This window comes from Lampetra planeri, chromosome 21 (assembly GCF_965212315.1).
Source record: "Lampetra planeri chromosome 21, kcLamPlan1.2.h2, whole genome shotgun sequence".
Lineage (NCBI taxonomy): Eukaryota > Metazoa > Chordata > Hyperoartia > Petromyzontiformes > Petromyzontidae > Lampetra > Lampetra planeri.
This window is the reverse complement of record NC_136127.1, coordinates 6,382,116-6,406,842: the sequence shown is the minus strand read 5'-3', so window position 1 is coordinate 6,406,842 and position 24,727 is coordinate 6,382,116. Positions and strand designations below refer to the sequence as shown.

Below are 24,727 nucleotides of genomic sequence, written 5' to 3'. Positions count from 1 at the left end.
AAAAGACTTATGTTGCTTTCAATTTGGAGGATTCAACCGAATTCCAAATTAAGGTTTCCAATATAAAGAAGGCAATTATATGGCCTTACGTGTTGTAGTTTGAATGCTTGTTGTTGTCACTTTAGGGGTGGGAGTGGGCGGTGTTGGTGTTTCAGTTGTTGGAGGAACGATGATTGTTGTTGCTGTTAAGGAAAAAAAGTACGTTACACGTGCTGTGCAGAAAATATCTTTACACTGTTGATAATTACGGAAATAAATTCAACCATTTTTAAAGCAAGAGGTAATATACAGACAATTCTTTTCATAAGGAATACTTTGTCGGTATTCATAACGACATCGATATTATTAATGGCAGTGTAATTATTGGTAATCGAGTATGAGTATTTATGAAATGCTTTTGTTGGATGTATTTTGAAAAGACTTATGTTGCTTTCAATTTGGAGGATTCAACCGAATTAAGGTTTCCAATATAAAGAAGGCAATTATATGGCCTTACGTGTTGTGGTTGTTGTTGTTTTCACTTTAGGGGTGGGAGTGGGCGTTGTTGGTGTTTCAGTTGTTGCTGTTAAGGAAAAACAGTTATGTTACACGTACGATGCAGAAAATACTCATGCGGTTGATATGTATAGCAATAAATTCGGCACTTTTTTAGAGCAAGAGGTGGTTTACAGACATTTTTCCTTTGCAAGGAAGACCTTATAAGAGCGTCAACATGATTAATGCCAGTGTAATTATTGGTTATCGAGTATGTGTATTCATTAATTAGTATGAGGGAAAATATGCAAGACGAGTTATTTTCTTATTGATGCCAAGCAGTACATTTGACAATAAAGTAGTACAAAGAAAATAAGGAATAGGTAATTTACTCTTGTGCTGACAGTCTTGTAGAAGTTGAGCAAGTAAGCTAATGTGCTCATGATATTCAATAGGATAAACACGGACATATGCAGCATTGGAGGGGATAGATTGGTCGAAAAAGATGATGGTTTCCGAGTGTTCCTTAGAGTTGCCATCAAATATCTGAAAAATAAATGCAGTCATTACAAATATGCTTTAAAATATCCTGTCAGCATACTTGCATTGTGATATGTTATTCCACAACACTCTCACAATTAACCCGTTGAAACCGGTCAAAGCATTACCTTGTTTAGCGGAATCCATACAATTCCATCAACACTGTAGGAAATTGTGAATTTTGTAACCCATTCGTTCTTTTCTTCCTTGCCCTTGATTTGTATACCAATAACTGTATTCCCTGGAGGGAACTCGAATTGTAAGTATGGGTTGCTGGAAAAAATACAGAGAAGAATTAATGTCAGCAAACGTAAAGATGATTCTTATATTGATCTTAAGTAAACATGTCCTTGATGTGGGCATTTGCGAAGTGTTTCAGGCACACCTGTCATGTTTGTTTGGGGTCCAGGATTCATGAGAATCCACCTCAGAACTTGCTGAATTTGCCGATGTTTGCTCATCACTTGAGGAGGAGTATTTTATCTTCGGGATAGGCATTATGTAATAGCAAGCTGCAACGAAAATCAAACAAAATTTACGTTTAAATCCCTTGTTGAAGATGAGTCATTGAATAGGTTTCTAAATGATTATGGCATGAATGTTTTTTTCATGTAAAAAGAAAATGACGCGGCATGCATTACAGAGTATGATCATACATTGTACAAATGTGCAAGAATGTTTACATCATGAGACCTCCTTTGCCAGAAGCAAAATATCATAATAGGTTTTCCCCCTTTTTTCTGGCAACAAAACTGACACCTTTTTACAAGGAATCATGTTTACATTAACCACAATACCTGCAGTCAAAATGCAAACAATTTCAAGGACAGTGCATACATTATCAGGGTGTTTTTTGTTTGCATTTTGACTGCAGGTATTGTAGTTAAGGTAAACATGATTCCTTGTAAAAAGGTGTCAGTTTTGTTGCCAGAAAAAAGGGTAAAAAACCTATTATAATGCAAGAATGGTTAATCCTTTTTCATACCGAGCAATATCCTAAGCAGAAATCAATAGAAGTAGTTAAGTACGGATTTTTACGTGAATATTTCAGGATAACTCTTTAAGACTTATGTTGCTTTCAGTTTGGAGGATTAAACCGAATTAAGGTTTCCAATATAAATAAGGCAATTATATGGCCTTACGTGTTGTGGTTTGAATGCTTGTTGTTGTCGGTGTTGTTGTTTCAGTTGTTGTTGCTGTTAAGGAAAAAAAAGTACGTTACACGTGTGGTGCAGAAAATATCCGTACACGGTTGATAATTATGGAAATAAATTCAACCATTTTTAAAGCAAGAGGTAATATACAGACAATTCTCTTTCACAAGGAATATTTTATCGGTATTCATAACGACATCGATATTATTAATGGCAGTGTAATTATTGGTAATAGTGTATGAGTATTTATTAAATGGTTTTGTTGGATGTATTTTGAAAATATGCACGTGCAAATGAATAGAGTTTTAACAATTATTGATTTATAACAATGAAGGATAAAAGGAACACGTTCAATTGCTGCATTGGTTTGTGAGTGAAATATGAAATAGGCAGTGTGTACTTACATGAAGCTTTGCAATCTAGCAGAACTGTTACAATTATGCTAATTTTTTCATATGATTCATCTGTATGCTTAACTCCATTATCAATCCATTCTACGGGTATGATGCGTATGGCTACAACATTTGGGATTGAAGGTACCACGTAGTTGGTTTGTTCCGTGATGCTGTCATGATTGCCTTCAAATACCTAATGCAATAAAAGAGAAAGTGGTTAATGTTGGAGAGAACCATGAGAAATGCCATGAAGGCAATTATCACTCAATTCACAATATAACAAAATGTGCTCAAATAATGTGTTGGGTGATATGCAAAGATTACCTTGTCAATTACCACCCAGTGAACTCCATCGGTGGTGTATGAAATTTCATATTTTGAAACCCACTGAGGTTGATCTGGATTACCCTCGGTTATTACGCCGACAAATGTACTTCCTGGAGGTATTTTAACTTCTATGAATGGGGAGCTGAACAATACAGACAATAATAAGAAAATTAGCATGATTTTATCCACACAAATGTTTTTAAAGGTATATTATTTACTACCTTACAGTATAGCATGAATACAGAATATGATAGACTACAGGTGTAAGTGTAAGAGGTTTTATACGTTGTATCTTACTTGTCATCGCTACTTGGAGACCATGGTTTGCCTGGTCCAGGAACATCTCCTGATGAATATGAAATCTCAGGATTTTCCATTGGTATTGAACAAGCTGCAGTGACAAAAAAAATGGTTCTTTATAAACACTTGTTTTCCATTGTTTCAACATTTCATAGGTGCACTAAACATATTCATATGCTCTGTGGATTAACACTGTGAGGAAAAATATAAATCTTCGAATTATAGCCTAACATCCATGTTACATTAGCCTCACACATTTTAAACACAGTCATGCAATACAAATCCGTAAAGGTATGGCGTTTCAATGTTCTAATGAGAGTGGCTAAATGTTGACAAGGAATGGAGCCTGCAATGAAACATTTGTTTATTAATGACAGTATGCTAACGTTGATCTCGGAAGCCTCCATTCGTTTTATAATTGACAAATTAAATTTACACTGATCTGGAAATACTTCTCATAATATTCATGTTGGATACGTTCATAGTCTAACAATAATATGGGAAACCTGAAAAGGTTTTATCACTCCAAAATGAAAGCAACATTGGTCTAAAATACAAAGAAGGAAATGATATGTCCTCACGTGTTGTGGTTTGAATGCTTGTTGTTGTCACTGTAGGGGTGGGAGTGGGCGTTGTTGGTGTTTCAGTTGTTGTTGCTGTTAAGGAAAAAAAAGTACGTTACACGTGTGGTGCAGAAAATATCCGTACACTGTTGATAATTATGGAAATAAATTCAACCATTTTTAAAGCAAGAGGTAATATACAGACAATTCTCTTTCACAAGGAATACTTTATCGGTATTCATAACGACATCGATATTATTAATATCAGTGTAATTATTGGTAATCGAGTATGAGTATTTATGAAATGCTTTTGTTGGATGTATTTTGAAAAGACTTATGTTGCTTTCAATTTGGAGGATTCAACCGAATTCCAAATTAAGGTTTCCAATATAAAGAAGGCAATTATATGGCCTTACGTGTTGTAGTTTGAATGCTTGTTGTTGTCACTTTAGGGGTGGGAGTGGGCGGTGTTGGTGTTTCAGTTGTTGTAGGAACGATGATTGTTGTTGCTGTTAAGGAAAAAAAGTACGTTACACGTGCTGTGCAGAAAATATCTTTACACTGTTGATAATTACGGAAATAAATTCAACCATTTTTAAAGCAAGAGGTAATATACAGACAATTCTTTTCATAAGGAATACTTTGTCGGTATTCATAACGACATCGATATTATTAATGGCAGTGTAATTATTGGTAATCGAGTATGAGTATTTATGAAATGCTTTTGTTGGATGTATTTTGAAAAGACTTATGTTGCTTTCAATTTAGAGGATTCAACCGAATTAAGGTTTCCAATATAAAGAAGGCAATTATATGGCCTTACGTGTTGTGGTTGTTGTTGTTTTCACTTTAGGGGTGGGAGTGGGCGTTGTTGGTGTTTCAGTTGTTGCTGTTAAGGAAAAACAGTTATGTTACACGTACGATGCAGAAAATACTCATGCGGTTGATATGTATAGCAATAAATTCGGCACTTTTTTAGAGCAAGAGGTGGTTTACAGACATTTTTCCTTTGCAAGGAAGACCTTATAAGAGCGTCAACATGATTAATGCCAGTGTAATTATTGGTTATCGAGTATGTGTATTCATTAATTAGTATGAGGGAAAATATGCAAGACGAGTTATTTTCTTATTGATGCCAAGCAGTACATTTGACAATAAAGTAGTACAAAGAAAATAAGGAATAGGTAATTTACTCTTGTGCTGACAGTCTTGTAGAAGTTGAGCAAGTAAGCTAATGTGCTCATGATATTCAATAGGATAAACACGGACATATGCAGCATTGGAGGGGATAGATTGGTCGAAAAAGATGATGGTTTCCGAGTGTTCCTTAGAGTTGCCATCAAATATCTGAAAAATAAATGCAGTCATTACAAATATGCTTTAAAATATCCTGTCAGCATACTTGCATTGTGATATGTTATTCCACAACACTCTCACAATTAACCCGTTGAAACCGGTCAAAGCATTACCTTGTTTAGCGGAATCCATACAATTCCATCAACACTGTAGGAAATTGTGAATTTTGTAACCCATTCGTTATTTTCTTCCTTGCCCTTGATTTGTATACCAATAACTGTATTCCCTGGAGGGAACTCGAATTGTAAGTATGGGTTGCTGGAAAAAATACAGAGAAGAATTAATGTCAGCAAACGTAAAGATGATTCTTATATTGATCTTAAGTAAACATGTCCTTGATGTGGGCATTTGCGAAGTGTTTCAGGCACACCTGTCATGTTTGTTTGGGGTCCAGGATTCATGAGAATCCACCTCAGAACTTGCTGAATTTGCCGATGTTTGCTCATCACTTGAGGAGGAGTATTTTATCTTCGGGATAGGCATTATGTAATAGCAAGCTGCAACGAAAATCAAACAAAATTTACGTTTAAATCCCTTGTTGAAGATGAGTCATTGAATAGGTTTCTAAATGATTATGGCATGAATGTTTTTTTCATGTAAAAAGAAAATGACGCGGCATGCATTACAGAGTATGATCATACATTGTACAAATGTGCAAGAATGTTTACATCATGAGACCTCCTTTACCAGAAGCAAAATATCATAATAGGTTTTCCCCCTTTTTTCTGGCAACAAAACTGACACCTTTTTACAAGGAATCATGTTTACATTAACCACAATACCTGCAGTCAAAATGCAAACAATTTCAAGGACAGTGCATACATTATCAGGGTGTTTTTTGTTTGCATTTTGACTGCAGGTATTGTAGTTAAGGTAAACATGATTCCTTGTAAAAAGGTGTCAGTTTTGTTGCCAGAAAAAAGGGTAAAAAACCTATTATAATGCAAGAATGGTTAATCCTTTTTCATACCGAGCAATATCCTAAGCATAAATCAATAGAAGTAGTTAAGTACGGATTTTTACGTGAATATTTCAGGATAACTCTTTAAGACTTATGTTGCTTTCAGTTTGGAGGATTAAACCGAATTAAGGTTTCCAATATAAATAAGGCAATTATATGGCCTTACGTGTTGTGGTTTGAATGCTTGTTGTTGTCGGTGTTGTTGTTTCAGTTGTTGTTGCTGTTAAGGAAAAAAAAGTACGTTACACGTGTGGTGCAGAAAATATCCGTACACGGTTGATAATTATGGAAATAAATTCAACCATTTTTAAAGCAAGAGGTAATATACAGACAATTCTTTTTCACAAGGAATACTTTGTCGGTATTCAGAACGACATCGATATTATTAATGGCAGTGTAATTATTGGTAATCGAGTATGAGTATTTATGAAATGCTTTTGTTGGATGTATTTTGAAAAGACTTATGTTGCTTTAAATTTGGAGGATTCATCCGAATTCCAAATTAAGGTTTCCAATATAAAGAAGGCAATTATATGGCCTTACGTGTTGTGGTTGTTGTTGTTTTCACTTTAGGGGTGGGAGTGGGCGTTGTTGGTGTTTCAGTTGTTGCTGTTAAGGAAAAACAGTTATGTTACACGTACGATGCAGAAAATACTCATGCGGTTGATATGTATAGCAATAAATTCGGCACTTTTTTAGAGCAAGAGGTGGTTTACAGACATTTTTCCTTTGCAAGGAAGACCTTATAAGAGCGTCAACATGATTAATGCCAGTGTAATTATTGGTAATCGAGTATGTGTATTAATTAATTACTATGAGGGAAAATATGCAAGACGAGTTATTTTCTTGTTGATGCCAAGCAGTACATTTGACAATAAAGTAGTACAAAGAAAATAAGGAATAGGTAATTTACTCTTGTGCTGACAGTCTTGTAGAAGTTGAGCAAGTAAGCTAATGTGCTCATGATATTCAATAGGATAAACACGGACATAAGCAGCATTGGAGGGGATAGATTGGTCGAAAAAGATGATGGTTTCCGAGTGTTCCTTAGAGTTGCCATCAAATATCTGAAAAATAAAAGCAGTCATTACAAATATGCTTTAAAATATCCTGTCAGCATACTTGCATTGTGATATGTTATTCCACAACACTCTCACAATTAACCCGTTGAAACCGGTCAAAGTATTACCTTGTTTAGCGGAATCCATACAATTCCATCAACACTGTAGGAAATTGTGAATTTTGTAACCCACTCGTTCTTTTCTTCCTTGCCCTTGATTTGTATACCAATAACTGTATTCCCTGGAGGGAACTCGAATTGTAAGTATGGGTTGCTGGAAAAAATACAGAGAAGAATTAATGTCAGCAAACGTACAGATGATTCTTATAATGATCTTAAGTAAACATGTCCTTGATGTGGGCATTTGCGAAGAGTATAAGGCACACCTGTCATGTTTGTTTGGGGTCCAGGATTCATGAGAGTCCACCTCAGAACTTGCTGAATTTGCCGATGTTTGCTCATCACTTGAGGAAGAGTATTTTATCTTCGGGATAGGCATTATGTAATAGCAAGCTGCAACGAAAATCAAACAAAATTTACGTTTAAATCCCTTGTTGACAAGATGAGTCATTGAATAGGATTCTAAATGATTATGGCATGAATGTTATTTTCATGTAAAAAGAAAATGACGTGGCATGCATTACAGAGTATGATCATACATTGCACATATGTGCAAGAATGTTTACATCATGAGACCTCCTTTGCCAGCAGCAAAATATCATAATAGGTTTTTGACCCTTTTTTCTGGCAACAAAACTGACACCTTTTTACAAGGAATCATGTTTACATTAACCACAATACCTGCAGTCAAAATGCAAACAATTTCAAGGACAGTGCATACATTATCAGGGTGTGTTTTTTGTTTGCATTTTTACTGCAGGTATTGTGGTTAATGTAAACATGATTCCTCGTAAAAAGGTGTCAGTTTTGTTGCCAGAAAAAGGGGTAAAAAAATCTATTATAGTGCAAGAATGGTTAATCCTTTTTTTTTCATATCGAGCAATATCTTAAGCAGAAATCAATAAAAGTAGTTAAGTACTTTTTTTACGTGAATATTTCAGGATAACTCTTTAAGACTTATATTGCTTTAAATTTGGAGGATTCAACCGAATTCCAAATTAAGGTTTCCAATATAAAAAAGGCAATTATATGGCCTTACGTGTTGTAGTTTGAATGCTTGTTGTTGCCACTTTAGGGGTGGGAGTGGGCGGTGTTGGTGTTTCAGTTGTTGTAGGAACGATGATTGTTGTTGCTGTTAAGGAAAAAAAGTACGTTACACGTGCTGTGCAGAAAATATCTTTACACTGTTGATAATTACGGAAATAAATTCAACCATTTTTAAAGCAAGAGGTAATATACAGACAATTATTTTCATAAGGAATACTTTGTCGGTATTCATAACGACATCGATATTATTAATGGCAGCGTAATTATTGGTAATCGAGTATGAGTATTTATGAAATGCTTTTGTTGGATGTATTTTGAAAAGACTTATGTTGCTTTAAATTTGGAGGATTCAACCGAATTCCAAATTAAGGTTTCCAATATAAAAAAGGCAATTATATGGCCTTACGTGTTGTAGTTTGAATGCTTGTTGTTGTCACTTTAGGGGTGGGAGTGGGCGGTGTTGGTGTTTCAGTTGTTGTAGGAACGATGATTGTTGTTGCTGTTAAGGAAAAAAAGTACGTTACACGTGCTGTGCAGAAAATATCTTTACACTGTTGATAATTACGGAAATAAATTCAACCATTTTTAAAGCAAGAGGTAATATACAGACAATTCTTTTCATAAGGAATACTTTGTCGGTATTCATAACAACATCAATATTATTAATGGCAGTGTAATTATTGGTAATAGTGTAAGAGTATTCATGAAATGGTTTTGTTGGATGAATTTAGAAAATATGCACGTGCAAATGAATAAGAGTTTTTACAATTATTGTTTCATAACAATGAAGGATAAAGGAACACGTTCAATTGCTACATTGGTTTGTGAGTGAAATATGAAATAAGTAGTGTGTACTTACATGAAGCTTTGCAATCTAGCAGAACTGTTACAATTATGCTTATTTTTTCATATGATTCATTTGTATACGTAACTCCATGATCAATCCATTCTACTGGTATGATGCGTATGGCAACAGCATCTGGGATTAAAGGTACCACGTAGTTGGTGTGTTCCGTGGTGCTGTCATGATTGCCTTCAAATACCTAATGCAATAAAAGAGAAAGTGGTTAATGTTGGAGAGAACCATGAGAAATTCCATGAAGGCAATTATCACTCTCAATTCACGATATGACAAAATATGTGCTCAAATAATGTGTTGGGTGATATACAAAGATTACCTTGTCAATTACCACCCAGTGAACTCCATCGGTGGTGTATGAAATATTATATTTTGAAACCCACTGAGGTTGCTCTGGATTACCCTCGGTTATTACGCCGACAAATGTACTTCCTGGAGGGATTTTAACTTCTATGAATGGGGAGCTGAACAACACAGACAAGAATACGGAAATTACCATGATTTTATCCACACAAATGTTTTTTAAAGGTATATTATTTACTACCTTACAGCATAGCATGAATACAGAATATGATAGAGTACAGGCGTAAGTGTAAGAGGTTTTCTACGTTGTATCTTACTTGTCATCACTATTTGGAGACCATGGTTTGCCTGGTCCAGGAACATCTCCTGATGAATATGAAATCTCAGGATTTTCCATTGGTATTGAACAAGCTGCAATGACAAAAAAGAATGGTTCTTTATAAACACTTGTTTTCCATTGTTTCAACATTTCATAGGTGCACTAAACATATTCATATGCTCTGTGGATTAACACTGCAGTCAAAATGCAAACAATTTCAAGGACAGTGCATACATTATCAGAGTGTGCTTTTGTTTGCATTTTGACTGCAGGTAGTGTGGTTAATGTAAACATGATTCGTTGTAAAAAGGTGTCAGTTTTGTTGCCAGAAAAAAGGGTAAAAAAACCTGATATAATGCAAGAATGGGTAATCCTTTTTCATACCGAGCAATATCTTAAGCAGAAATCAATAGAAGTAGTTAAGTACTTTTTTTAGGTGAATATTTCAGGATAACTCTTTAAGACTTATATTGCTTTAAATTTGGAGGATTAAACCGAATTCCAAATTAAGGTTTCCAATATAAAAAAGGCAATTATATGTCCTTACGCGTTGTAGTTTGAATGCTTGTTGTTGTCACTTTAGGGGTGGGAGTGGGCGGTGTTGGTGTTTCAGTTGTTGTAGGAACGATGATTGTTGTTGCTGTTAAGGAAAAAAAAGTACGTTACACGTGCTGTGCAGAAAATATCCTTACACTGTTGATAATTACGGAAATAAATTCAACCATTTTTAAAGCAAGAGGTAATATACAGACAATTCTCTTTGATAAGGAATACTTTGTCGGTATTCATAACAACATCAATATTATTAATGGCAGTGTAATTATTGGTAATAGTGTATGAGTATTCATGAAATGGTTTTGTTGGATGAATTTAGAAAATATGCACGTGCAAATGAATAAGAGTTTTTACAATTATTGTTTCATAACAATGAAGGATAAAGGAACACGTTCAATTGCTACATTGGTTTGTGAGTGAAATATGAAATAAGTAGTGTGTACTTACATGAAGCTTTGCAATCTAGCAGAACTGTTACAATTATGCTTATTTTTTCATATGATTCATTTGTATACGTAACTCCATGATCAATCCATTCTACTGGTATGATGCGTATGGCAACAGCATCTGGGATTAAAGGTACCACGTAGTTGGTGTGTTCCGTGGTGCTGTCATGATTGCCTTCAAATACCTAATGCAATAAAAGAGAAAGTGGTTAATGTTGGAGAGAACCATGAGAAATTCCATGAAGGCAATTATCACTCTCAATTCACGATATGACAAAATATGTGCTCAAATAATGTGTTGGGTGATATACAAAGATTACCTTGTCAATTACCACCCAGTGAACTCCATCGGTGGTGTATGAAATATTATATTTTGAAACCCACTGAGGTTGCTCTGGATTACCCTCGGTTATTACGCCGACAAATGTACTTCCTGGAGGGATTTTAACTTCTATGAATGGGGAGCTGAACAACACAGACAAGAATACGGAAATTACCATGATTTTATCCACACAAATGTTTTTTAAAGGTATATTATTTACTACCTTACAGCATAGCATGAATACAGAATATGATAGAGTACAGGCGTAAGTGTAAGAGGTTTTCTACGTTGTATCTTACTTGTCATCACTATTTGGAGACCATGGTTTGCCTTTTTCAGGAACATCTCCTGATGAATATGAAATCTCAGGATATTCCATTGGTGTTGAACAAGCTGCAGTGACAAAAAAGAATGGTTCTTTATAAACACTTGTTTTCCATTGTTTCAACATTTCATAGGTGCACTAAACATATTCATAGGCTCTGTGGATTAACAGTGTGAGCAAAAATATAAATTTTCGAATTGTAGCCTAACATCCGTGTTACATTAGCCTCACACATTTTAAACAGAGTCATGCGATACAAATCCGTAAAGGTATGGCGTTTCAATGTTCTAATGAGAGTGGCTAAATGTTAACAAGGAATGGAGCCTGCAATGAAACATTTGTTTATTAATGACAGTATGCTAACGTTGATCTTGGAAGCCTTCATTCGTTTTATAATTGACAAATAAAAGCAATTTTAATAAAAACAAATAAAAGCTATTTTCACATCGGTTTATTGTACGGTAGTAGGGTATTTGCATTTGTTTAGAAACTCCTTTTTTGTTTTCCACATAATGCACGAGCTTGATACGCGGTGGTTTGGGCTGTTGCAGTTCTTAATTATTAAAATTTAATTCCCTTTATTACTGCTAATCCTACATAATACACTAGCATAATATGACTTTGAGACTCCCCACCGCCTACGCATTCCACAAGGAGTGACTAACCCCATATCTGCATTTGTCATCAATATGCTAAATTCCTCTGTTGATATGTAAACTCGTTTGTCAAGGCGCTCTCCTCCTCCCACCCAGCTTAAAATACGCTGCCAAGCTTAGCAGTGTTCATTAGGACGCTGTCTTTCCGACAGCTCTGTTCTTCACCTGAGGACGGCTGCTTGCGTTGTGGCCGAAACGCCATGAGAATTTTATTTTGTTACGTTTTATTTTTATTATTTCCCTTCTACGTTACTTTACCGAAAGAACCAAGAATATAAATAAAAGCAACATTGATCTGGAAATACATGTCATAATATGAATGTTGGAAACGTTCATATCCGAACATTAATGTTGGAAACCTTAATAAGTTTCATCACTCCAAAATGAACGCAACATTGGTCTAAAATACAAAGAAGGCAATGATATGGCCTCACGTGTTGTGGTTTGAATGCTTGTTGTTGTCACTGCAGGGGTGGGAGTGGGCGGTGTTGGTGTTTCAGTTGTTGCTGTTAAGGAAAAACATTTATGTTATACGTACGATGCAGAAAATACTCATGCGGTTGATAAGTATAGCAATAAATTCAGCACTTTTTGAGAGCAAGAGGTAATTTACAGACATTTTTCCTTTGCAAGGAAGACCTTATAAGAGCGTTAACATTATTAATGCCAGTGTAATTATTGGTATCGAGTATGCGTATTCATGAATTGGTTTTGTTGGATGTATTTTGAATATATGCACGTGCAAATGAATAGAGTTTTAACAATTATTGTTTTAAAACAATGAATGATATAGGAACACGTTCAATTGCTACATTGGTTTGTGAGTAAAATATGAAATAAGCAGTGTGTACTTACATGGAGGTTTGCAATCTAGCAGAACTGTTACAATGATGAATATTTTGTCATATGATTCTTCTGTATGCTTAACTCCATTATCAAACCATTCTACGGGTATGATGCGTATGGCAACAGCATCTGGGATTAAAGGTACCACGTAGTTGGTGTGTTCCGTGATGCTGTCGTGATTGCCTTCAAATACCTAATGCAATAAAAGGGAAAGTGGTTAATGTTGGAGAGAACCATGAGAAATGCCATGAAGGCAATTATCACTCAATTCACGATATGACAAAATATGTGCTCAAATAATGTGTTGGGTGATATGCAAAGATTACCTTGTCAATTACCACCCAGTGAACTCCATCGGTGGTGTATGAAATTTCATATTTTGAAACCCACTGAGGTTGCTCTGGATTACCCTCGGTTATTACGCCGACAAATGTACTTCCTGGAGGTATTTTAACTTCTATGAATGGGGAGCTGAACAACACAGACAAGAATACGGAAATTACCATGATTTTATCCACACAAATGTTTTTTAAAGGTATATTATGTACTTCCTTACGGCATAGCATGAATACAGAATATGATATAGTACAGGTGTAAGTGCAAGAGGTTTTCTAAGTTGTATCTTACTTGTCATCACTACTTGGAGACCATGGTTTGCCTTTTTCAGGAACATCTCCTGATGAATATGAAATCTCAGGATATTCCATTGGTGTTGAACAAGCTGCAGTGACAAAAAAGAATGGTTCTTTATAAACACTTGTTTTCCATTGTTTCAACATTTCATAGGTGCACTAAACATATTCATAGGCTCTGTGGATTAACAGTGTGAGCAAAAATATAAATTTTCGAATTGTAGCCTAACATCCGTGTTACATTAGCCTCACACATTTTAAACAGTCATGCGATACAAATCCGTAAAGGTATGGCGTTTCAATGTTCTAATGAGAGTGGCTAAATGTTAACAAGGAATGGAGCCTGCAATGAAACATTTGTTTATTAATGACAGTATGCTAACGTTGATCTTGGAAGCCTTCATTCGTTTTATAATTGACAAATAAAAGCAATTTTAATAAAAACAAATAAAAGCTATTTTCACATCGGTTTATTGTACGGTAATAGGGTATTTGCATTTGTTTAGAAACTCCTTTTTTGTTTTCCACATAATGCACGAGCTTGATACGCGGTGGTTTGGGCTGTTGCAGTTCTTAATTATTAAAATTTAATTCCCTTTATTACTGCTAATCCTACATAATACACTAGCATAATATGACTTTGAGACTCCCCACCGCCTACGCATTCCACAAGGAGTGACTAACCCCATATCTGCATTTGTCATCAATATGCTAAATTCCTCTGTTGATATGTAAACTCGTTTGTCAAGGCGCTCTCCTCCTCCCACCCAGCTTAAAATACGCTGCCAAGCTTAGCAGTGTTCATTAGGACGCTGTCTTTCCGACAGCTCTGTTCTTCATCTGAGGACGGCTGCTTGCGTTGTGGCCGAAACGCCGAGAATTTTATTTTGTTACGTTTTATTTTTATTATTTCCCTTCTACGTTACTTTACCGAAAGAACCAAGAATATAAATAAAAGCAACATTGATCTGGAAATACATGTCATAATATGAATGTTGGAAACGTTCATATCCGAACATTAATGTTGGAAACCTTAATAAGTTTCATCAGTCCAAAATGAACGCAACATTGGTCTAAAATACAAAGAAGGCAATGAAATGGCCTCACGTGTTGTGGTTTGAATGCTTGTTGTTTTCACTTTAGGGGTGGGAGTGGGCGGTGTTGGTGTTTCAGTTGTTGCTGTTAAGAAAAAACATTTATGTTACACGTACGATGCAGAAAATTCTCATGCGGTTGATAAGTATAGCAATAATTTCGGCACTTTTTTAGAGCAAGAGGTCATTTACAGACATTTTTCCTTTGCAAGGAAGACCTTATAAGAGCGTCAACATTATTAATGCCAGTGTAATTATTGGTAATCAAGTATGTGTATTCATTAATTGGTATGAGGGAAAATATGCAAGGCGAGTTATTTTCTTGTTGATGCCAAGCAGTACATTTGACAATAAAGTAGTATAAGAAAATAAGTAATAGGTAATTTACACGCAGGGTAACAGCCTTGTAGAAGTTGAGCAAGTAAGCTGATGTGCTCATGATATTCAATAGGATAAACACGGACATAAGCAGCATTGGAGGGGATAGATTGGCTGAAAAATATGATGGTTTCCGGGTGTTCCTGAGAGTTGCCATCAAATATCTGAAAAATAAAAGCAGTCATTACAAATATGCTTTAAAATATCCTGTCAGCATATTTGCATTGTGATTGTAAAATTATATTTTATTCCACAACACTCTCACAATGAACATGTTAAAACCCGTTGAAACCTGTCAAAGTATTACCTTGTTTAACGGAATCCATACAATTCCATCAACACTGTAGGAAATTGTGAATTTTGTAACCCACTCGTTCTTTTCTTCCTTGCCCTTGATTAGTATACCAATAACTGAATTCCCTGGAGGGAACTGGAATTGTAGGTATGGGTTGCTGTAAAAATTACAGAGAAGAATTAATGTCAGCAAACGTACAGATTATTCTTTTAATGGTCTTAAGTAAACATATCTTTGATGTGGGCATGTGCGAAGAGTATAAGACGCACCTGTCATGTTTGTTTGGGGTCCAGGATTCATGAGAGTCCACCTCAGAACTTGCTGATTTTGCCGATGTTTGCTCATCACTTGAGGAGGAATATGTTATCTTCGGGATAGGCATTATGGAATAGCAAGCTGCAATGGCAATGAAACAAAATTCACGTTTAAAGCCCTTGTTGATAATATGAGACGTTGAATAGGATTCTTAATAATTATGACATGAATGTTTGTTTTCATGTAAAACGTATATGACGCGGCATGCATTACAGAGTATGATCGTACATTGTACATAAGTGAAGAATGCAAGATTGGTCAAACCTTTTTCATACCGAGCAATAACTTAAGCAGAAATCAATAGAAGTAATTAAGTACGTTTTTTTACGTGAATATTTCAGGATAACTCTTTAAGATTTATGTTGTTTTCAATTTTAGAGCATTAAACCGAATTAAAGTTTCCAATATAAAGAAGGCAATTATATGGCCTTACGTGTTGTGGTTTGAATGCTTGTTGTTGTCACTTTAGGGGTGGGAGTGGCCGGTGTTGGTGTTTCAGTTGTTGTATGAACTTTTATTGTTGTTGCTGTTTAGGAAAAAAATGTATGTTACACGTACGATGCAGAAAATACTCATGCGGTTGATAAGTATAGCAATAAATTCAGCACTTTTTTAAACCAAGAGGTAATTTACAGACATTTTTCCTTTGCAAGGAAGACCTTATAAGAGCGTCAACATTATTAATGCCAGTGTAATTATTGGTAATCGAGTATGTGTATTCATTAATTGGTATGAGGGAAAATATGCAAGGCGAGTTATTTTCTTTTTGATGCCAAGCAGTACATTTGACAATAAAGCAGTACAAAAAAAATAAGGAATAGGTAATTTACACTCATGCTGACAGCCTTGTAGAAGTTGAGCAAGTAAGCTGATGTGCCCATGATATTCAATAGGATAAACACGGACATAAGCAGCATTGGAGGGGATAGATGGGAAGAAAAAAATTATGGTTTCCTGGTGTTCCTTAGAGTTGCCATCAAATATCTGAAAAATAAAAGCAGTCATTACAAATATGCTTTAAAATATCCTGTCAGCATACATGCATTGTGATTGTAAAATGACATGTTATTCCGCAAAAACGCTCACAATTAACATGTTAAGACTCGTTGAAACCTGTCAAGTATTACCTTGTTTAGCGGAATCCATACAATTCCATCAACACTGTAGGAAATTGTGAATTTTGTAACCCACTCGTTCTTTTCTTCCTTGCCCTTGATTTGTATACCAATAACGTTATTCTCTGGAGGGAACTCGAATTGTAAGTATGGGTTGCTGGAAAAAATACAGAAAAGAATTAATGTCAGCAAACGTACAGATGATTCTTATAATGATCTTAAGTAAACATGTCCTTGATGTGGGCATTTGCGAAGAGTATAAGGCGCACCTGTCATGTTTGTTTGGGGTCCAGGATTCATGAGAGTCCACCTCAGAACTTGCTGAATTTGCCGATGTTTGCTCATCACTTGAGGAGGAGTATGTTATCTTCGGGATAGGCATTATGTAATAGCAAGCTGCAACGAAAATCAGACAAAATTCACGTTTAAAGCCTTTGTTGACAATATGAGACGTTGAATAGGATTCTTAATAATTATGACATGAATGTTTGTTTTCATGTAAAAAGTATATGACGCGGCATGCATCACAGAGTATGATCATACATTGTACATATGTGGAAGAATACAAGTTTGGTTAATCCTTTTTCATACCGAGCAATATCTTAAGCAGAAATCAATACAAGTAGTTAAGTTTTTTTACGTTAAAATTTCCGGATAACTCTTTAAGACTTATGTTGTTTTCAATTTTAGAGCATAAAGTTTCCAATATAAAGAAGGCAATTATATGGCCTTACGTGTTGTGGTTTGAATGCTTGTTGTTGTTTTCACTTTAGGGGTGGGAGTGGGCGTTGTTGGTGTTTCAGTTGTTGAAACTTGTATTGTTGTTGCTGTTAAGAAAAAAAAGTACGTTACACGAACGGTGCAGAAACTATCCTTACACTGTTGATAATTACGGCAATAAATTCAACCGTTTTCGTAGAAAGAGGTAATTTACAGACAATTCTCTTTCATAAGGAAAACTTTGTCGGTATTCATAACGATCTCAATATTATTAATGGCAGTGTAATTATTGGTAATAGTGTATGAGTATTCATGAATTGGTTTTGTTGGATGTAATTAGAAAATATGCACGTGCAAATGAAAATAATATTACCAATTATTGTTTTATAACAATGAAGGATAAAGGAACACGTTCAATTGCTACATTTGTTTGTGAGTGAAATATGAAATAAGCAGTGTGTACTTACATGGAACTTTGCAACCTAGCAGAACTGTTACAATTATGCTTATTTTTTCATATGATTCATCTGTATGCTTAACTTCATTATCAATCCATTCTACCGGTATGATGCGTATGGCTACAAGATCTGGGATTGAAGGTACCACGTAGTTGGTTTGTTCCGTGATGCTGTCGTGATTGCCTTCAAATATCTAATGCAATAAAAGAGAAAGTGGTTAATGTTGGAGAGAACCATGAGAAATGTCATGAAGGAAATTATCACTCAATTCACGATATGACAAAATATATGCTCAAATAATGTTGGGTAATATGCAAATATTACCTTGTCAATTACCACCCAGCGAATTCCATCGGTGGTGTATGAAATTTCATAATTTGAAACCCACTGAGGTTGCTCTGGATTACCCTTGGTTATTACGCCGACAAATGTACTTCCTGGAGGTATTTTAACTTCTATGAATGGGGAGCTGAACAACACAGACAAGAATACGAAAATTACCATGATTTTACTGCACACAAATGTTTTTAAAGGTATATTATGTACTACCTTACAGCATACCATGAATATATAATATGATAGAGTTCAGGTGTATGTGTAAGAGATTTTCTTCGTTGTATCTTACTTGTCATCACTACTTGGAGACCATGGTTTGTCTGTTTCAGGAACATCTCCTGATGAATATGAAATCTCAGGATTTTTCATTGGTGTTGAACAAGCTGCAGTGACAAAAAAGAATGGTTCTTTATAAACACTTTTTTCCATTGTTTCAACATTTCATAGGTGCACTAAACACATTTTTAGGCTCTGTAGATTAACGCTGTGAGGAAAAAAAACATCTAATTGTTGCAAAACATCAGTGTTCCATTAGTCTCACATTTTTTTATAACTCTGAGATAACCAGAATATTTAATTTACCGGCACCCCCCCCATTACCCATGGATGCCGGATAACATGACATTTTCTATAATATTAAACATATAACAGGAATTTCAATGATTGTGGCCCAGTTTTCGAGTTTCATTTTTATATATATATATCATTAAGTACATCCCACTGCACTCAATTAGTTATCATAATATGCAGAGATTGGGTAGAAGTATAAAAGCCTTACGTGTAGTCGTGTAAACCTTTGTTGTCGTGGGTGCTTCTGGAGTCGTGTAAACCTTCGTTGTACGTTCTTTTGTTGTGGTGTATATTTTTGTTTTTGTGGTTACTTCTGGAGTAGTGTGAACTTTTGTTTTTGTGGTTACTTCTGGAGTAGTGTGAACTTTTGTTTTTGTGGTTCCTTCTGGAGTAGTGTGAACTTTTGTTGTTATGCTTTTTTCTGGAGTCGTAGAACCTGTTCGTTTGCTTATCGAGACCGGTGCAGTTGTCGAAGCTAATGTAAGAAGTACAAGAATGCAAGATTAGTAATTTTTTAATACCCAGAAATATCTTCAGCAGGAATGAATGAAAATAGTAAAGTACACTTTTTAAAATTTAAATATATAGATTGAGACCATTTCTAAATAACTTATCAGACGGGATATAATAGTTGTTAACTTCATTTGAATCTTGCTAGCTATAACAACAAATGGGACCTCGTTTGCCAGTACCAAAATATAAGAATAGGGTTTTCCCCTTTTTTCTGGCAACAAAACTGAAACCTTTTTACAAGGAATTATGACTGCATTATCCACAATACTTGTGGTCAGAGTGCAAACAAAACACATACTCTGATAATATATGCATTGTCCTTGAAACTGATTGGTCCACACCAGAGACAGCTTTCTTTTGAGCCTCGTCTCAAACTGAAACCTTTGTAAAAAAACCTTTGTAAAAAGGTTTCAGTTTTGTTGCCAGAAAAAAGGGGAAAACACTATTCTCATAACAAATATTCATAGCTGTCAACCATACCGTTTACTCATACTCTTATACAGCGAAATTTAGTTTTCAGGTCTATACGGCGTACAGTCGTTTCAATACGGGCAATGTTTTGTCTTTGTTTGTGTTTCTCCCTTATGATGGAACTTTGTAGGATGAACTTTGAGATTTATAAGGGCACGGTGTGACCAATATGGTCTGAATTGGTCTGTAATAAGGTAGGAACTGATAACGGGTGGACAAGTATGAATATTGCCTAAGCTTACCAAATTAGTGTTTTTATTTGATATGTGATTATGCTGCATGGACAATGATGAGGTTTACAAATATATAAATTAACAATTTGTGTTGTTTTCAGTGTCTGGTGTAAGTTGAGTGTTCTTCTGGTGTTTGCGAGACTGGAGGAGTAAAAGGGTAATCATGAAAATAATATTAAACTTAAATTACATAACTTATGTTTTTTTGTTTTGTTTACAGTATATTATTAGTAACGTAAAATATAATTGTTTTACGAGGTTATTGGAAAAAAATTATACCAAGGCATATGTGAAAAGGATTTGTATGAAATAATTCAATTTATGAAATTTAGAATTACATGTTATATATTTATGAAATGCATTATCGCCAGAAAATGTAAGTGATATCTGCAGTCTTATGTGTGCTTGTTTTCAAGCTTTAAGTTGTGATTTCTTCGGTTTGAGAAGTTTATTTTGGTCGTGTGTTTTGACGCTGATGGAGGAAACGTAGAAACAGCTACGGATTGTAGCTGTAAGATGCGAACCGTTAACAAAATTATAATGTAAAGTAGAGCCCTTTGACAATCCACTGCTGGATGAAAGCCTCCCAATCCGTGTTGGTCCTGAGGGTTGTTAGAGCCAATTCGTGATTGTGGAGGGAGGCCCAGGATGGGTTCAGATATTACTTCCCACTAATATTAGCCGTGTCCAGGAATTGAACTCAGATTGCCAGGTTGATAGCCCATATTATTGGTTCTTTCCGTAAAGTCACGTAGAAGGGAAATAATAAAATATAAAACAATAAAAATTCTCACGACGTTTCGATTGCAACACAAGCAATCATTTTTTTCTTGCTGTGGATTTCACACCTGATGATGATTGCTTGTGTTGCAGTCGAAACGTCGTGATAATTTTTATTGTTTAATATTCTTATTATTTCCCTTCTACGTGCCTTTACCGAAAGAACCAAGAATATGAATCCCTGCAGTCACGAAAGCTTTAAATCAAAAAGTTCATAGCCCAGTTCAGGAATCACTGGCCCACCCGTCCACTCAAGTAACTAGTCAGGAAATGGATATACTGTTACTCTGGACTCTACATGTTTGAATTTTGTAAGTTTAAATAGGTATTGAGTGTTCTAATATGTCGTCAGTGATAGTTTGCTTGCAGAACTCTTTACAATCGCACGTAAATGGTAATATTTGCTTATATATATGTACATTTTTAAATAATGATGTTTATTAAATTTTTTTATATAAAAAATGTTACCTTGATCCGTACACCCAAGAAGCACTTCTGCAATCAAGCTAATTTCATTTTTCCATTCTACTGGAATAATGCGGATATATTTGGAATTTGAAATTGAAGGAACCAGGTAGTTAATATGCACTGCAATATTGTTATGATTGCCTTCAAACACCTGCAAACATAAACAGAATACAGTGATTAATTCATCATAATAATGTGTCACACTCCTTTCAAAATCCACCACTGTGATAATAATCCCCCATGCTCTGTAGGTCATGTGGATTGTTTCATCATACATCACGATGCTGGCCAGTACGGGCTGGTGAAGGGGGTGGCCTAAGACACGTTCAAATATCAGTTGCCACTGATTTTAGCCGGGAATCGAACTTGTCAGGTTCATAGCACAGTGCACGAACCATTGTGTCATTCCTTTATCCAAATACAATATAAGTGTCAAATAGATATGGCTAAATTGTTTGTTATATAATTTTATTACTGAATATATTACAGATTATTTGAATGATATGAGCATAATACTAGAAATTAGGAAAATACCTTGTCCAGAGTCACCCATGTAACTCCATCATGGCTATAGGAAATAATGTATTTTGTAACCCATTCTTCATCTTCTGGGTGACCCTGTGTTTTTATGCCAACGACTTCACTTCCAGGTGGTATTTCAAATTGTATGTAAGGAGATCTGTAAAAAATCCATATAACATTTTTATGCATTTTAAAAAAATGTTCAAAGATACAAAAAGTATACTTGTGTGTGTATATACTCATATAAAAACGTATCGTGTGTCGTCGGAGCATCATGGCTATTATAACTAAATGAACAGACAAAAGTCCATCTCTAAAGATTAAAGGTAAAGGTAGCCCTGTATTTTCTTGCTTATGCCACAGTTCGCGAAAGGACATCCACGAGTGAGATCTTCAGAGATCTCCTCTAGAGCAGTGATTTTCAATGGGGGGGGGGGGGGGGGGGGCACGCAGACCCCTGGGGGTACACGGCAATGTCCAGTTTAACATGTAGGCTTTCGTGACCAATATCATCCATAACACAGGTTTTTTGGGGGGGTTAGATCGTGTAAATATATAAATGTGTCGTTAAAATAACTATGATACAATTTAAATTAATATGGTAACCTAGAATGATGTAAAAAAAAACCCTTCTGAACTCATTGATCAGAAACAATGTGGTTTCAAAGAGTAACCAGCGAGCCTGAACAAATTATGTTATGCATAACATAGCATATTCGCTTGCAGTTACTATATTTATGTTCATTTCTCAGAACCATGTTAGTTCGGCAAAGGGGGTACTCGGTTGAAACAAAATGTAACAAGGGGCACAGTAGCCCAAAAAAGGTTGAGAAGCACTCCTATAGAGGGAATATTTATCCACCCTTCCAGGCTAGCTATACATTCGAGGTGGGAGTACCCGAACTTTTACACCACCACACACAAAGCCATTTATACTGTTGAGGAGACTGAAGTGAGGGAATTGAATAACATTGCAGCATTGTTGCAACTGACACCAGGAGATTGAACCAGTTGTATTTGTTTAAGTATAATTTATGAAAAATGTTCCAGGGGGACCCATCAACCAAAGACAAATATATATTTTATCAGGACAGAAACACTTACCTGTTCATTTATATGATAACCTTAATACTACATGACATTAAGTAATGTGTTTTTTATGCAATATTTCGGTTTTGGACTGATGGTCCCATGGTTTAGATAGATGGTTCATGCCAATGACATTTTATAACACATCAGCAATTGTTTTAAAGGTTCCACTCTGCTGACTCGAGCCAGGTCACAACTAGCTCAATGTTTGCCTGCTTAAATAAATGCTGCTGTAAAACATGAGCAGAAGGCCAACAGTCCAATGGACTGGAAGAAATAATCTATTTTTATGTGAAGACAGACATTTCTCAATAAGCTATATGTGTATTACAAATAAGTCCTAAATAGGATTTCTCCACAATTTTGACTGTTGCCTGATGAGGCTGGTTTTAATTACTGGCATAGCGTCATACTCGAATTGTAAATGTTGTGGGTTTATTCTCCAACACACCGGTGTGCTCAACTAGTAACTAATTGGAATATTTTGGTTGCATGACAAACCTTACTAATTGGCTGTGTCGGGTGGTGGCGGATTTAATGACACTTATATTTACCGCAACTAACCCAAAAAAACATCTATTATGGATATGTGCATGTACATTCGATACAATATAATAATGTATTTTATTTATTCAGCGCTTTTCCCACACTAAAAGTACTGAACAATAAAACATATTCAATGTTATACATACAAAAAAAATCTATTACATGAAAAAACACAATGACATTTAAAAAACATAAGAGCAATATATTCAAGTTTTAACTCGTGTAATGCATACTGATCATTCTTGTCTGGAGTCCATGGCGCATCATAATATTCTTCAGAACTTCCTGATCCTTCATCTTCACTTCTGGATGAAACTTCAATTTTCGGGTTCTCCATTGCATATGAACATGCTGCATTGAAAAGAAAAAAATCTAAATTAAAATGTTCCCATCATGTAAGAAAATGGAGGATCACAACTGCCAGTTGTTGTAGGTTAGTTTATTAGTGAAGAATATTGAGAAAATCCTACAGAGCTGGGATGCTATCACCAAGGCTCCATATAAAGATTTTACCAGCAACCCCCACTCCATAGTTACTTGGCTAATGGTAGGAAATGAAAAACATTAATTAGCGGAGGCATATCGACTCCTTCACCCAGAATGAAAAACCAGGAAATACTATCCCGCCACAAAATTGGGCGCAAATCTGGAGTTCCCTGGCTGCTGGCCCCAGATCACTTCCTTTGAAGGCCACTCCATTTAAATGAATACACGGAACTTATCAAACGAATGACAGGAGGGCGAGGTTTTCGACGACCTCCCCAGACTGCCCTAGGTGCCTACGGGAAACTATACAGACTTACCTGCATGCCTTTTGGCTGTGCCCGGACATCGCTAAATTCCACCAGGACATTGCTAAATATTTCAATGGAATATGTGGCGCAAACATTATGCCTGCGTTGGACTCCTTCCCTTGGGGCCTGAAACCATTGGGAGTGACCAAGCCACAATACACCCTACTGCAAACTTTCAATGTTGTCTGGCTGTAATGGAGCACCTCAGCTACAAAATGAAAGGGAAGGAACGGGAATTTGGGACGGGTTGGACACCCTTCCTCAATAACCCCATCTAGCGTCAGACACTGAATAGCACTATAGGGTAAATTTAAAATGCAAAATAGTTGAAGGGTGTGGAGGTGGGAGTAGGCTCTAGGGCCTACTCTATCCTCAGCCTACCCTATGAGATGATTGATCCTGGAGGGGAAATGGGCGGATGTGGTCCTCCAGTTACTCTCTTTTTTTACCTCTTTTTGGTCCCCTTTACC

At 35.7% G+C, this 24,727-nt stretch overlaps 2 protein-coding genes and 1 long non-coding RNA gene across 3 annotated transcripts in view; all 3 read right to left on the bottom strand.

Moving 5' to 3' along the window:
• Positions 1-2,156: 2,156 nt before the first annotated feature.
• LOC144724584 (uncharacterized) lies at positions 2,157-3,848 on the bottom strand. The gene is made up of 5 exons (XR_013586528.1): positions 3,772-3,848; positions 3,188-3,281; positions 2,888-3,032; positions 2,573-2,756; positions 2,157-2,210 (listed from the first exon to the last, which is right to left on the bottom strand). It is a non-coding gene; the product is annotated as an uncharacterized LOC144724584 (long non-coding RNA).
• A 1,621-nt stretch (positions 3,849-5,469) lies between these two features.
• On the bottom strand, positions 5,470-15,482 carry LOC144724782 (uncharacterized). The gene is made up of 18 exons (XM_078604169.1): positions 15,340-15,482; positions 15,043-15,196; positions 14,668-14,739; positions 13,556-13,649; positions 13,255-13,399; positions 12,938-13,121; positions 12,517-12,588; positions 11,401-11,494; positions 11,100-11,244; positions 10,781-10,964; positions 10,326-10,418; positions 9,777-9,870; positions 9,476-9,620; positions 9,157-9,340; positions 8,704-8,796; positions 6,614-6,679; positions 6,237-6,290; positions 5,470-5,606 (listed from the first exon to the last, which is right to left on the bottom strand). The coding sequence occupies exons 4-18, from the start codon at positions 13,633-13,635 to the stop codon at positions 5,470-5,472; spliced, it is 1,770 nt and encodes a 589-aa protein (XP_078460295.1). The 5' UTR covers positions 13,636-13,649; positions 14,668-14,739; positions 15,043-15,196; positions 15,340-15,482.
• Positions 15,483-15,671: 189 nt separating this feature from the next.
• LOC144724781 (mucin-5AC-like) overlaps positions 15,672-24,727 on the bottom strand; it is a 50,338-nt gene continuing 41,282 nt past the window's right edge. Inside the window, exons 46-52 of the mRNA XM_078604168.1 lie at positions 23,697-23,814; positions 21,841-21,985; positions 21,307-21,457; positions 19,050-19,316; positions 17,492-17,584; positions 17,027-17,153; positions 15,672-15,723 (exon numbers count right to left, since the gene is read on the bottom strand). Of these exons, the coding sequence (XP_078460294.1) occupies positions 15,672-15,723; positions 17,027-17,153; positions 17,492-17,584; positions 19,050-19,316; positions 21,307-21,457; positions 21,841-21,985; positions 23,697-23,814 (953 nt within the window). The remainder of the gene's footprint in view (positions 15,724-17,026; positions 17,154-17,491; positions 17,585-19,049; positions 19,317-21,306; positions 21,458-21,840; positions 21,986-23,696; positions 23,815-24,727) is intronic.